Source organism: Branchiostoma lanceolatum, chromosome 13 (genome assembly GCF_035083965.1).
Source record: "Branchiostoma lanceolatum isolate klBraLanc5 chromosome 13, klBraLanc5.hap2, whole genome shotgun sequence".
Taxonomy (NCBI): domain Eukaryota; kingdom Metazoa; phylum Chordata; class Leptocardii; order Amphioxiformes; family Branchiostomatidae; genus Branchiostoma; species Branchiostoma lanceolatum.
Window position 1 is genome coordinate 14,466,569 of NC_089734.1, and position 16,355 is coordinate 14,482,923.

The following is a 16,355-nucleotide window of genomic DNA, read 5'->3' on the forward strand; positions in this document are numbered from 1 at the left end:
TAGTCTCCAAACGACGCATACCAGCACCTGCACAACACATATTTTGGATTCGTCAATCAAGAACATGCAAAACTAAATGTTAATTTTACAAATGATTATGTAATGTTTATCAATAATGCAAAACAGTTCATAAATCATCTGCATACATTATAGGACGTTTAATCGTGTGACATGTGTAATAAAGAAAACAGGAACATCGCTTTATATCGAAAAATTACAAAAGGAAACGTTGTTTTGCATAATTCATATTTAAGATGGGCAAATCATCTGTAGTGCTCTTTTGATTCGTAAATGTTGTCACATGTGTAATCCAGATGACAACTAGAAAGGCCGTCATTTGCCCCTGAGCAAATACAGCATGTTTAGCCATACTCCTCCCCATGCAAGAAGTGGGCTGTCCCAAAATAATGCCTGGGCAAATCGAAATATTAGCTGCATGTAGAAAGGCAACATTTGCGAGAGCATCATACTTCGCCAATCTCCCTCCCGATGCATAAATTGACTGTTCCAAAATCACCCGTGCAAAAAAAATTCTCTCTACAAGTTCTGCGAGACCCCAAGAGCTTCTTACTGCAAAGTCTTGCGTGTGTTCCTGCAATATGACCTCAGGTGACCTAAATAGAACACGCGTTCTTTGGCCAGTGGCAAATGGAACGCGGGGATCCTTAAATAGAACATGGATTCCTTGGCCAGCAGCAAATAGAACATGGAACGGGGATACCACTTTTGGCCTGTTTTTGGTCTGAAAATGGGCCCAAAAGTCCCCAAAATGAAGCATTCTGAAGTGATGTACACCAGAATTGTGATTGAAGTCCTGTAGGGACATGTTCAAGGCACCCTTGTACCGAATTTCAGGTCACTTGCTTGCAAAACCAGGCCACAGGAGCCAAAAATATAAAAATTGCCTAAAAATGCCCCAAAAAACCTTCATAAAAATGATTTTAAGGGCTGTTTCAAAGCAATTTTAAAATCACCTGAGGGTATTTGCCTTCTTTACCTCCATGCCAAATTTCAGGTCAGTTGATTAAAAAATGGCGGAGTTGAATCCATTTGAAGATTTGGCAGGAGAAGAAGGAGAAGAACACTAGACTGGCCGTCATTTGCTTTAAGAGCAAATTCAGCATGTTTCGCCCATACTCCTCCTCATGCAAGAAGTGGGCTGTCCCAAAATAACTCCTGGGCACATAGAAATATTACCTGCATGTTGGAAGGCAACATTTGCGAGAGCATCATACTTTGCCAATCTCCCTCCCGATGCATAAATTGACTGTTCCAGAATCACCCGTGCAAAAACAAAAATTTCAAACTCTTCATATCTTTTTAAACTTGGTGTCATCTGATAGGTATTTGTGAAAGAAACAGAATGTTTTTTGTTTCAACAAAATCGGACATACCGTTAGCGAGTTACGGCCATTCAAAGGTCTGAGAATTAGTCCTCAAATTCTCTGGAATCCGTAAAAAAACGTTAAAATGTAATATCTTAAAACTGTCATAACTCAGTAATAATTCACAATAGAAGCACCAAATAAGCTGCATTCTCTTTATTTACAATGATATTAACAAGTCCTTAAAGCTTGTAGCTTTGCCTTCATCGTTTCTTTAGATTTCTCATCTCAAAATATCACCAAAAGTGGGAAAAAATGGACATGGGCACAGGACATCTTAAATATGCAAGATTGCGATATCTCTGTAACCGTACAATATACAAGGAAACAACTTGGCATACATGGGTTCTGTAACATGCTGAATCTAAATATGGCGGCCATAAAATCTATATATCTGCTTCAGAAATTATGAATTATGATGAATAATTGATTTCCTGAGGTAATAAGATGTGCATCCGCTAATTAAATATGCAACTTGCATATCTTCCTTATACTTGAAGATACACCAAAAGAAAAAAACGTGGTACACAGAGGTTTAGACACATGCTGATTCCAATTTTAGCCTCAAAAATATAATCTGATCCAGAAATATTGAACTACATGTATTACCCAATGCTATATATTTACATTTGTACACACTGATATCATTCTTTGTACAATCTGCAATATTGGTCCGACAATTCAATATCCAGCATTCATTTCATTTCTTCCCCTTTTTTCACTGCAGGAATTTCGTTTCTTGTTGCAGGGCAGTTGAGTGGCAAAGTACATGTATTTATTGTATTGTATTGTACATGTATTATATTTCAATTTTACGGGAATCAGACAACTGGATCATGGAACAGGTGGCCATTGCTTCCCTGGTCTGGAACTATTTCTACAGTTGAATCAACTACAAAAGCTAAATCTACTTTTTGTATGGTTTCTCTATCCAGCTGAGATAACCAAGACACACATGCTGATCACTACAAGGGTAGAAGTTACTGAAGTTCTCTTTCGTTATGTACCAAAACTACAGTTATTTACGGCAAATAGAAATTATATCTAGTCTCGTCTTCTAGTTCACTGGCAGTTCTGTTGGTTCTTCATCACTTTCCTCCTCTTCACTCTCTTCATTCCTGTGTCAAAAGAGAAAACGTCTGTTGAAATTCAAACTTTATAATACATGCACATGGCAGACACAAATTTCAAACAATGTATGATGAGATAAATATGAAACTTGGATACTTAGGTACTTTATTTCCTCCATTAGCTACCATACATTTATACTAAGTAGTACTGGTAATTGCATACAATAATAAAGGCTATCATTCATTATAAATGTAACAACTTAATAAACTTAACAGACCAGCATAGTTCTGTCAAGTGAGGTTTATACTTCTACTCATAAAATAAATTACAACGGAAACTACGACTCGAGTAGAGGGCAGCTGGGCATCCCCGCCGCCCCCCTCCCCCTAGCAGTGACGTCAGAAGGTGAGGATAGCAAGTACAGTTTTCTGCATTTTAAGTTTAGATTACGGCACTAGCAAAAAAAAACAGGAACCAAATGCATCCATAGGGCGTTGAAAATGATTTATAGTAATCATACATGCAACCACTGGCACGAAAATCCACGTATTAAAACGGCAAATTCAAATTATTTGAGCTACCATGCGGCATACAAAAACAACAGTGTTTACCGATAATCATGCGGCCAAATTTGACATAAAAATAACCCAAAACCCACATTAAACTACGTAAAGACTTGGAAAAAGACATTACCTGGCATTTGGGTAATAGAAGTGTCCGTATTTTGGCCCGATGCCGACGTAATCGGCTCCGAACTACAGCGGTCTGTAGCGCCCGGGCCGCCGTCCACCATCTTGCTTCCTTCCCAAAACTGGCTCGCGATTACGGAGCCCACCATGGCTCGAATATATGCGAATTTGGTACCAAAATAACAACAATCTCTTGAATTTTCCAACGATACCAATGTCGAAATTTTTTTTAAAGGGGTACCTCCCTCCGGAATTTCGATTTGAAAAATCAAAATGTGAATATTTTCACCAATGAAAGTCGCACAAGCTGACCACTTACATCATTTTGTAGATCGTAATGCTGGCTACAAATTGGCGACTAGTTTTCTTGTTTACGAGTGACGTAACGATCCGTATTTGGATCGGCGCGAAGCCGGCCCTCCCCAAGTGCGTGACCGGGAAGCGGGTGCACCTGCTCCCGCGGGCGAAATGCGCGTAACCCGATGGGCGATTTCTCGCTTATGGTTGACGGTATTTTAGTAAATCCTTCACAGATATTGAGTTAAGAACCTTCTTTAACTACTGGTATAAAATTATAAGCGATTTTTGACCGTTATGTATCAGATCGTACGCCTTGAATTTGGCGCATTTTTCGGTTTTGACGGGGCCGGAGAACAAATTTCGGGATCTGCGCCACCCCTACTACACTGCGAGACGCCAAGAGCTTCTTACTGCAAAGGCTTGCGTGTTTACCTGCAACATGACCTCAGGTGACCTAAATAGAACAGTGTTCTTTGGCCAGTAGCAAATGGAACGCGGGGATCCTTAGATAGAACATGGATTCCTTGGTCAGCAGCAAATAGAACATGGAACGTGGATACCACTTTTGGCCTGTTTTTGGTCTGAAAATGGGTCCAAAAGTCCCCAAAATGAAGCATTCTGAAGTGATGTACACCAGAATTGTGATTGAAATCCTGTAGGGACATGTTCAAGGCACCCTTGTACCGAATTTCAGGTCACTTGCTAGCAATACCAGGGCACAGGAGCCCAAAATATAAAAATTGTCTAAAAATGCCCCAAAAAACCTCCATAAAATGGATTTTAAGGCCTGTTTCAAAACAATTAAAAAAGGGTCTGGGGGTATTTGCCATCTTAACCTCCACACCAAATTTCAGGTCGGTTGGTTAAGAAATGGCGGAGTAGTAGCCATTTGAAGATTTGTCAGGAGGAGAAGAAGAACCAGACAAATACAATATGTTGAGCCCATACTTATGGGCTCAACATAATGAACAAAAACTAGACTGGCCGTCATTTGCTTTAAGAGCAAATTCAGCATGTTTCGCCCATACTCCTCCTCATGCAAGAAGTGGGCTGTCCCAAAATAACTCCTGGGCAAATCGAAATATTACCTGCATGTTGGAAGGCAACATTTGCGAGAGCATCATACTTTGCCAATCTCCCTCCCGATGCATAAATTGACTGTTCCAGAATCACCCGTGCAAAAACAAAAAATTTCAAACTCTTCATATCTTTTTAAACTTGGTGTCATCTGATAGGTATTTGTGAAAGAAACAGAATGTTTTTTGTTTCAACAAAATCGGACATACCGTTAGCGAGTTACGGCCATTCAAAGGTCTGAGAATTAGTCCTCAAATTCTCCGGAATCCGTAAAAACCGTTAAAATGTAATATCTTAAAACTGTCATAACTCAGTAATAATTCACAATAGAAGCACCAAATAAGCTGCATTCTCTTTATTTACAATGATATTAACAAGTCCTTAAAGCTTGTAGCTTTGCCTTCATCGTTTCTTTAGATTTCTCATCTCAAAATATCACCAAAAGTGGGAAAAAAATGGACATGGGCACAGGACATCTTAAATATGCAAGATTGCGATATCTCTGTAACCGTACAATATACAAGGAAACAACTTGGCATACATGGGTTCTGTAACATGCTGAATCTAAATATGGCGGCCATAAAATCTATACATCTGCTTCAGAAATTATGAATTATGATGAATAATTGATTTCCTGAGGTAATAAGATGTGCATCCGCTAATTAAATATGCAACTTGCATATCTTCCTTATACTTGAAGATACACCAAAAGAAAAAAACGTGGTACACAGAGGTTTAGACACATGCTGATTCCAATTTTAGCCTCAAAAATATAATCTGATCCAGAAATATTGAACTACATGTATTACCCAATGCTATATATTGACATTTGTACACACTGATATCATTCTTTGTACAATCTGCAATATTGGTCCGACAATTCAATATCCAGCATTCATTTCATTTCTTCCCCTTTTTTCACTGCAGGAATTTCGTTTCTTGTTGCAGGGCAGTTGAGTGGCAAAGTACATGTATTTATTGTATTGTACATGTATTATATTTCAATTTTACGGGAATCAGACAACTGGATCATGGAACAGGTGGCCATTGCTTCCCTGGTCTGGAACTATTTCTACAGTTGAATCAACTACAAAAGCTAAATCTACTTTTTGTATGGTTTCTCTATCCAGCTGAGATAACCAAGACACACATGCTGATCACTACAAGGGTAGAAGTTACTGAAGTTCTCTTTCGTTATGTACCAAAACTACAGTTATTTACGGCAAATAGAAATTATATCTAGTCTCGTCTTCTAGTTCACTGGCAGTTCTGTTGGTTCTTCATCACTTTCCTCCTCTTCACTCTCTTCATTCCTGTGTCAAAAGAGAAAACGTCTGTTGAAATTCAAACTATATAATACATTCATGGCAGACACACATTTCAAACAATCTATGATGAGATAAATATGAAACTTGGATACTTAGGTACTTTATTTCCTCCATTAGCTACCATACATTTATACTAAGTAGTACTGGTAATTGCATACAATAATAAAGGCTATCATTCATTATAAATGTAACAACTTAATAAACTTAACAGACCAGCATAGTTCTGTCAAGTGAGGTTTATACTTCTACTCATAAAATAAATTACAACGGAAACTACGACTCGAGTAGAGGACAGATGGGCATCCCGCCGCCCCCTCCCCCTAGCAGTGACGTCAGAAGGTGAGGATAGCAAGTACAGTTTTCTGCATTTTAAGTTTAGATTACGGCACTAGCAAAAAAAACAGGAACCAAATGCATCCATAGGGCGTTGAAAATGATTTATAGTAATCATACATGCAACCACTGGCACGAAAATCCACGTATTAAAACGGCAAATTCAAATTATTTGAGCTACCATGCGGCATACAAAAACAACAGTGTTTACCGATAATCATGCGGTCAAATTTGACATAAAAATAACCCAAAACCCACATAAAACTACGTAAATACTTGTAAAAAGACATTACCTGGCATTTGGGTGGTAGAAGTGCCCGTATTTTGGCCCGATGCCGACGTAATCGGCTCCGAACTACAGCGGTCTGTAGCGCCCAGGCCGCCGTCCACCATCTTGCTTCCTTCCCAAAACTGGCTCGCAATTTTAAAAGTATCAGCCGATTACGGAGCCCACCATGGCTCGAATATATGCGAATTTGGTACCAAAATAACAACAATCTCTTGAATTTTCCAACGATACCAATGTCGAAATTTTTTTTAAGGGGTACCTCCATCCGGAATTTCGATTTGAAAAATCAAAATGTGAATATTTTCACCAATGAAAGTCGCACAAGCTGACCACTTACATCATTTTGTAGATCGTAATGCTGGCTACAAATTGGCGACTAGTTTTCTTGTTTACGAGTGACGTAACGATCCGTATTTGGATCGGCGCGAAGCCGGCCCTCCCCAAGTGCGTGACCGGGAAGCGGGTGCACCTGCTCCCGCGGGCGAAATGCGCGTAACCCGATGGGCGATTTCTCGCTTATGGTTGACGGTATTTTAGTAAATCCTTCACAGATATTGAGTTAAAAACCTTCTTTAACTACTGGTATAAAATTATAAGCGATTTTTGACCGTTATGTATCAGATCGTACGCCTTGAATTTGGCGCATTTTTCGGTTTTGACGGGGCCGGAGAACAAATTTCGGGATCTGCGCCACCCCTACTACACTGCGAGACGGCAAGAGCTTCTTACTGCAAAGGCTTGCGTGTTTACCTGCAACATGACCTCAGTTAACCAGAAAAGAACTCATGTTCTTTGGCCAGCAGCAAATGGAACGCCCGGAACCTTAGATAGAACATGGATTCTTAGATAGAACATGGAACGGGGACAGCACTTTTGACCCGTTTTTGGTCTGAAAATGGGTCCAAAAGTCCCCCATACGAAGCATTTTGAAGTGATGTACACCAGAAATGTGATTGAAATCCTGTAGGGACATGTCCCAGGCACCCTTGTGCCGAATTCCAGGCCATTTGCTTGTAATACCAGGCCAAAAATATAGAAATTGCCTAAAAATGCCCCAAAAAACCTCCATAAAAATGATTTTAAGGCCTGTTTCAAAACGATTAAAAAAGGGCCTTTGGGTATTCGCCATCTTTACCTCCATGCCAAATTTCAGGTCGGTTGGGTAAGAAATGGCGGAGTAGTAGCCATTTGAAGATTTGTCAGGAGGAGGAGAAGAAGAAGAAGAACCAGACAAATACAATATGTTGAGCCCATACTTATGGGCTCAACATAACAATATGTTGAGCCATACTAGGTATGGCTAAACATAAAAACAACGTGGGACATCGAATATCTCCAAACGATGCATACCCACACCTGTATAAGTACTACAACACATATTTTGGAAACGTCAATCAAAAACATACATAACTGAATCTAAATTATGCAAATAAATGTCTAATTTGCATAAATGATGCAAAACGGTTCATAAATCATCTGCATTCATTGAAGGACTTTCAATCGTGTGACATTAATTTGCATAATTTATACTTAAAATGGACAAATCAGCTGTATTCCTCTTTTAATCCGTAAATGTTGTCACATGTGTAATCCAGATGAGAAAAACTGCGTGGGACATCGAATATCTTTCCCAATTAAGACCGTCAATCTTCATTTTCCATTATACAGTTAATTAAAATGTCACTTTTCAGACATCACTGCACCGGCAATTATGTCGTCCGTATTCATTAAATTGGCTTAGATAACCCCTTTTTGTTTATTCTCACGTCTATTCTGTCCCAAAACTGGGGCACACCAGGCCTCTAGGGGACATGGGCTTTAGAGAAAACGTAAGTCTCCAAACGACGCATACTGGCACCTAGTACCTGTGCAACACATACTTTTGAAATGTCAATTAAGAACATGCATAACTAAATGTTAATTTTGCAAATTAATGACTAGTTTGCATAAATAATGCAAAACAGCTCATAAATCGTCTGCATATAGTATTTAACTTTCAATCGTCTTACCTGTGTACTAAAAGTAAACAGGAACATCGCTGATATAGAAAAACTACAAAACTAAACGTTAATTTGCATAATTCATACTTAAGATGGACAAATCATCTATATTCTCCTTTTGATCCGTAAATGTTGTCACATGTGTAATCCAGATGAAAAGTAACATCGTGGGATATCCAACATCTTTTCCAATTCAGGTCGTCAATCTGTATGACCCAATGTCATACAGTTTATGGCAACGTCACTTTTCAGATATAACTGCACCGGCAATTCTCACGTCTGTATTCAATTTATTGGCTTAGATAACCCCTTTTTGTTTATCCTGACCATTTCTGTCCCAAAACTGGGGCACAATAGGGCTCTAGCGGCAACATGGAAGCACCCATGGGGGTATAAGTTACATGACCGGCCTTGTGGTCTTCCGTCTGAGGCAGAGCGAGCAGAAAGGTCACAGCTACAATGGTGTCTAGACGTCTGAGAACAAACAGTATTTTTGTGTGTGTTAGAAAACAACTCATTTTTAGCGATTATAGAGAGTTCTAACTTCTCATGACAACATGGTGAGAAAGAAGTAGCCAAAGCCAGCATCTGAAGAGCGGAAGTAAAGACATCGTGAGCGGAAAACGAAGGTACGTAATACAATCAAGTAAGCGAGATAGGTGGAAAAAGGCAGACCGATGTGCGACAAAGGCGCGGGAGGAACTAAGGAGCTCAGCTAAGGTACTTGGGACTCGCTTTATTAATTTCGCAGATAAGTTTATGTTTTTCACAGCAGTCGTGCGTTTGCGTATCCGTCCCCGTCCCCTTTTTGTTTATTCTCACGACTTCTTCTGTCCAAAAACTGGGACACACAAGTTTTTTTTTATACAAAAGTAGACGTTGCTTTGTATAATTCGTACTAAAAATGTATTGTATTGTATTGCTCTTTTGATCCGTGAATGTTGTCCCATGTGTAATCCAGATGAAGAGAAACAACATGGGATATCCAATATCTTTTCCCATTTAAGTCGTCAATCTGTATGACTCAATATCATTCAGTTCATGGAAATGTCACTTTTCAGATATCACTGTGCTAGCAATTATCTCGTCCACATTCAATGAATTGACTTAGATAACCCCTTTTTGTTTATTCTCACAGCTATTTCTGTCGCAAAACTGGAAACATCAGACCTTAAGGCCTAGGGGACATGGTTTATAGAGAAAACGTTAGTCTCCAAACGACGCATACCAGCACCTCTACAACACATATTTTGGATACGTCAATCAAGAACATGCAAAACTAAATGTTAATTTTACAAATGAAAATAATGCAAAAACAGTTCATAAATCATATGCATTCATTATAGGGTTTTAAATCGTGTTACATGTGTAAGGAAGGAGAACACGGACATCGCTTGATATCGAAAAAAGACAAATCCAAACGTTATTTTGCATAATTCATACTAAACATGAACAAATCATCTGTATTTTTTCTTTTGATCCGTAAATGTTGTCATATGTGTAATCCAGATGAAGAGAAACATCCTGTTCAGGTCGGCAATCTGTATGCATGACCCAATCTCATACAATTTATGGAAATGTCACTTCAGATAACTGTACCGGCAATTCTCACGTCCATATTCAATTAATTGGCTTAGATAACCCCTTTTTTTATCCTGACTATTTCTGTCCCAAAACTGGGGCTCACCAGGCCTCTAGGGGACATATATATATATATATATATATATATGGGCTTTAGAGAAAACGTAAGTCTCCACACATATTTTGGATATGTCAATTAAGAACATGCATTACTAAATGTTGATTTTTCAAATGAATGTCCAATTTGCATAAATAATGCAAAACAGTTCATATATCGTCTGCATATACTATGTAACTTTCAATCGTCTTACCTGTGTAGATTTTTGTTGTTGATCAGATTTAGACTATTTTTGAAACTGCTCATGAGACAGCATCGTCAACTTTCAACTATAGGAAACTATTTGACATGAATCATTACATTTCATGTCTCCGGCTTGCCATACATACTATAGGAAGACTTAGAGTAAGTAAGTGTGTCACATGGGTGTACTAAATCAGATTAATATTTTCTTTAAACCGTAGAAATTCTAACATCAATTTATTCAACTCTCTCAGACCACGAAGGTTCATCAAAATATTTCATTTGTCCCAAGACACAATGCCATCCATATTTATGTTCAAATTCTCCACAGAATCAACCATCTACTTCTAGAGTCGCCAAGAACATGAAGGAGGAAGGCCACGGGGGAGGGGGATGCCAGACCAGCATCAGAGCCATGTGCAGCCAAATGATTGCGCTGTTACAGCCAGAGAAAAGCTGACACGATTTTGAGAATTCACACACTGACGTGCACATGTTGTCCACCACGGTTATTTCATCGAAACGAATACGTATTGTCTATACTATTGTTTATTTCAGTGTGCAAATTTTATCGGCTGATTTTGTATGTATATCAAAGAAAATACAAGTGATTAACCTGACCGACGACAGCTCAAATCAAACGGGATGTACGAATGGTGGAAACCCCATACGAATGTGTATGCAATTGCAAGCTGCAGTAACATTTCACTCCGTCACTTATGTCCAGGAAGTTACAGTGCAACTCCTTACCAAACTTGGAACGGTTACTTTAAAATTAGTCTGCTATTGTTGTGCCATAATTATAATTATTTGACGTCTTTGACGGTTATTTGTTTGTTTAAGTGAACTGCAGCAAAGAGATAAAGTAATCAATGCTGTGAGTAGAGTTAGACAGTATAAAGACAATAGATTTCAAAGGCAATGAAGTTTAAGTCAAAAGAGCAATAGAGACCTTCAGTAAGGATCGTAGTAATTAGCCAATATTATGATGTCACAATCAGTCAGTTTTATGACGGTAAGTGTGCACCTTGCTAAGTGTGCGGGAATCCTTGTTTTTGTGTCATTTCTTTATCGTTGATGTGGTCGTAAGCTAACATTAGCACCAAAAACCATCCCTCCGATCAATCACGCCCAATATTACTGACTCCAACAATTTCTAATCGAACATCACATTAAATAACAAATCCATATTAACCCTCTATCGTTGGGGATCTTGTCGTCCCTTACTTTTCGACGAGACCACAACAACATGATGCTCAGTGGACCTTGCTCGTCCTTTAGTACAGTGGGCCTTGTGTCCATTTGTGCCAACGGCAAGGTCACAACACCACCACACTAATAACATTCATCTCTTACACCTAAAATTAGTGGCAAAAACAACCCCTCCTATCAAAATGGTCACACCTAACCCGAAACTAGGTAATATATATAGGGAACCAACGTTAGCGACAAAAATCACCCCCAATATTATCGATTCCAACACTTTCTAATCCAACATCACATTAAATAACAAATCTATATTAACCCTCTATCGTTGGGGATCTTGTCGTCCCTTACTTTTCGACAAGACCACAACATCATGATGCTCAGTGGACCTTGCTCGTCCTTTAGTACAGTGGGCCTTGTGTCCATTTGTGCCAACGGCAAGGTCACAACACCACCACACTAAAAACATTCATCTCTTACACCTAAAATTAGTGGCAAAAACCACCCCTCCAATCAAAATGGTCACACCTAACCCGAAACTAGGTAATATATATATAGGGAACCAACGTTAGCGACAAAAACCACCCCCAATATTATCGATTCCAACACTTTCTAATCCAACATCACATTAAATAACAAATCTATATTAACCCTCTATCGTTGGGGATCTTGTCGTCCCTTACTTTTCGACGAGACCACAACAACATGATGCTCAGTGGACCTTGCTCGTCCTTTAGTACAGTGGGTCTTGTGTCCATCTGTGCCAACGGCAAGGTCACAACACCACCACACTAATAACATTCATCTCTTACACCTACAATGAGTGGCAAAAAACACCCCTCCGGTCAAAATGGTCACACCTAACCCGAAACTAGGTAATATATATAGGGAACCAACATTAGCGACAAAAACCACCCCCAATATTATTGACTCCAACACTTTCTAATCGAACATCACATTAAATAACACATCTATATTAACCCTCTATCGTTGGGGATCTTGTCGTCCCTTACTTTTCGACAAGACCACAACAACATGATGCTCAGTGGACCTTGCTCGTCCTTTAGTACAGTGGGCCTTGTGTCCATTTGTGCCAACGGCAAGGTCACAACACCACCACACTAATAACATTCATCTCTTACACCTAAAATTAGTGGCAAAAACAACCCCTCCAATCAAAATGGTCACACCTAACCCGAAACTAGGTAATATATATAGGGAACCAACATTAGCGACAAAAACCACCTCCAATATTATCGATTTCAACACTGTCTAATCCAACATCACATTAAATAACAAATCTATATTAACCCTCTATCGTTGGGGATCTTGTCGTCCCTTACTTTTCGACGAGACCACAACAACATGATGCTCAGTGGACCTTGCTCGTCCTTTAGTACAGTGGGTCTTGTGTCCATTTGTGCCAACGGCAAGGTCACAACACCACCACACTAAAAAATTCATCTCTTACACCTAAAATGAGTGGCAAAAAACAACCCCTCCAATCAAAATGGTCACACTTAACCCGAAACTAGGAAATATATAGGGAACCAACATTAGCGACAAAAACCATCCCCAATATTATCGATTCCAACACTTTCTAATCCAACATCACATTAAATAACAAATCTATATCAACCCTCTATCGTTGGGGATCTTGTCGTCCCTTACTTTTCGACGAGACCACAACAACATGATGCTCAGTGGACCTTGCTCGTCCTTTAGTACAGTGGGCCTTGTGTCCATTTGTGCCAACGGCAAGGTCACAACACCACCACACTAATAACATTCATCTCTTACACCTACAATGAGTGGCAAAAAACACCCCTCCGGTCAAAATGGTCACACCTAACCCAAAACTAGGAAAAATATAGGGAACCAACGTTAGCGACAAAAACCACCCCCAATATTATCGATTCCAACACTTTCTAATCCAACATCACATTATATAACACATCTATATTAACCCTCTATCGTTGGGGATCTTGTCGTCCCTTACTTTTCGACGAGACCACAACAACATGATGCTCAGTGGACCTTGCTCGTCCTTTAGTACAGTGGGCCTTGTGTCCATTTGTGCCAACGGCAAGGTCACAACACCACCACACTAAAAAATTCATCTCTTACACCTAAAATGAGTGGCAAAAAACAACCCCTCCAATCAAAATGGTCACACCTAACCCGAAACTAGGAAATATATAGGGAACCAACATTAGCGACAAAAACCATCCCCAACATTATCGATTCCAACACTTTCTAATCCAACATCACATTAAATAACAAATCTATATTAACCCTCTATCGTTGGGGATCTTGTCGTCCCTTACTTTTCGACGAGACCACAACAACATGATGCTCAGTGGACCTTGCTCGTCCTTTAGTACAGTGGGCCTTGTGTCCATTTGTGCCAACGGCAAGGTCACAACACCACCACACTAAAAACATTCATCTCTTACACCTACAATGAGTGGCAAAAAACACCCCTCCGGTCAAAATGGTCACACCTAACCCGAAACTAGGTAATATATATAGGGAACCAACATTAGCGACAAAAACCACCCCCAATATTATTGACTCCAACACTTTCTAATCCAACATCACATTAAATAACACATCTATATCAACCCTCTATCGTTGGGGATCTTGTCGTCCCTTACTTTTCGACAAGACCACAACAACATGATGCTCAGTGGACCTTGCTCGTCCTTTAGTACAGTGGGCCTTGTGTCCATTTGTACCAACGGCAAAGTCACAACACCAACACATTAATAACTTCCATCTATCACACCCACACATTAGCAAAGAAAAACATCCCTCCAGTAAAAATGGTCACACCCAACCCAAAACCAGAAAAACATTAGCAAGAAGTCAAAAAAAGAAAACTAGCAAGAAAAACACCCCTCCGTCAAAATGGTCACACCCAACATTAGCGACCAAAAAACACCCCTCGTAATAAAATGGTCACATCCAACATGGCGGCCCCCATCCTTGGAAGCAAAAACAGAACAGGTTTTGCTATCGCAAACCTGTAATTAATTTTTGCTGCCAGCTGACGCATCTTTAAGCTTATGACTTGCACAGAACGAACAAAAGAATTTGTTCATGAATTCATAAAATATGCGAGAAATCTGATTTTCTTTTAAATAACAACCTTAACCTGTGCTTTCAAAGAATGATTGACAATGAGATTGACAATGATCACATCCTGTGCCGTCTTCGGCAACGTGTTCAAAGCTTATGAATCATCGAAAATTCTAATGAAGTTATCCCCCTCCCAACTACACTACAAAACAGTAAACACAAACCTTCAAATTATTCCTTTCACGAAGAAATTAAAACCTCCTGTGCATTTCCCTCCCTACAGTTGCTCTCTTGACTCCGTATCTGAGTTGTCACATCGTCAGTTATGTTGTCGACGGGCCAATTTTTGCAGAAAATCCAAGGACAACAACACAAAATCGTTTTTTTCGGCCCGCCCTGAGCGCTGATCAAAACAGTCTATTGCGTCACTAGGGATGACCTTTTCACCTCTAACCTCTGACCTAACCTCTGACCTGCCGGTTTATACAAGCGTGGGAAACAATCACACGGTTCTTTTTGGGCTAAAAATTGAAATAACCTGCGAAAGATCGGAAAATTTGGAGATAAGATTTGGAAAATGTTGTCGGCTTGGGTTGTAGGACGAGTAGAAAGCGTTTTTAGGCCGAATATAAGCAGAGTTTGGCGGGCACAAACGTTTGGAAGGTGAGTCTTATAACATTTGGGGAGTGTACAATGTATGAGGTGTGAGGGGGCGTGAGAAGTTTTGTTAGGGACAGTTCAAGGAGGACTGGGGGTGGGTGTGTCTGAATATATTTTATTAATCATAAGGGGATGATGTATTGTTTTTGATTCTCTCTCTCTGCTCTGTTTTCTGTAATCTCCAAGCAGATGTGAAAAGGAAAAATCATAATGTTAATTTCAAGCTCTCGGATTCAGAGAGACGCACTGGCCTTTCCCCACAAATAAAACATTCGATATAATTCAATTAATTACCCAATTTAATTCCTTCATTTTCTAGGATGACAGAAGTAACCCAAATTTGTTGCCAAACAATTAGTATTATCTATATGACTGTATATACTTATGATCATCATCTTGTGGTGAGGAACTACATTTTATTATGATTGACACAACATAAAGTAACACAGTCTGACCAGCAATTGAATTGTCAGTTATGAGACTTACATGTAACTGACACTGTCATTAGATTACTGATTTGCATTGAATTTGTTCTACTTTCAGAGTATCACAGACTTTCAAACCCTACAACACTTCCTCCCAACATCAGTTGTCCAACGGTCTTCTCCAATCAGCTAGAAGATTTAGCAGCCTTCCCAAACACAAACTAACCTTCCTGCAACACATACGTAAAACAGTATCTCAAACTTGCGCCATCAGTCGAGCATTTTTCTCTGGCACTTCGCAAAAGTATTGCAAAAGAGGTTTCCATATAGCAGTACTGCTAGCTTGCCATCCTACAAGAATAGTTGCAGGTAGTGTGTTATGTTGTGGGTTGGCTGGAGTTGGGGTGAAGAAAACACACTGTCAGGAGGAGGAGATTTTGGCGGAAGATCTGCTGAGGGACCAGGATGTGGGGGGGGAACAGGAGCTGGACTGGTGGCTCATCTGGCAGTTTCTACGGCCTGAGATCTGGGAGCTGCTGGCTGCTATTGTGGTACGTATTCATGTGTGGTATTACACCTGGGTGATGCCAGAATTGGTATTACCTTGCAATTGGGTGATGCCAGAACCC

At 39.7% G+C, this 16,355-nt stretch overlaps 2 protein-coding genes across 2 annotated transcripts in view; one reads left to right on the forward strand and one right to left on the reverse strand.

The window, feature by feature from the left end:
• LOC136447046 (autophagy-related protein 9A-like) overlaps positions 1-15,078 on the reverse strand; it is a 42,030-nt gene extending 26,952 nt beyond the window's left edge. Inside the window, exon 1 of the mRNA XM_066445723.1 lies at positions 14,866-15,078. The gene's annotated coding sequence lies outside the window, so the exon portion shown is untranslated. The remainder of the gene's footprint in view (positions 1-14,865) is intronic.
• A 52-nt stretch (positions 15,079-15,130) lies between these two features.
• The window catches only part of LOC136447057 (mitochondrial potassium channel ATP-binding subunit-like), a 32,542-nt gene continuing 31,317 nt past the window's right edge, over positions 15,131-16,355 (forward strand). The window contains exons 1-2 of the mRNA XM_066445737.1: positions 15,131-15,304; positions 15,845-16,277. Coding sequence (XP_066301834.1) covers positions 15,219-15,304; positions 15,845-16,277 — 519 coding nt within the window. The 5' untranslated portion in view covers positions 15,131-15,218. The remainder of the gene's footprint in view (positions 15,305-15,844; positions 16,278-16,355) is intronic.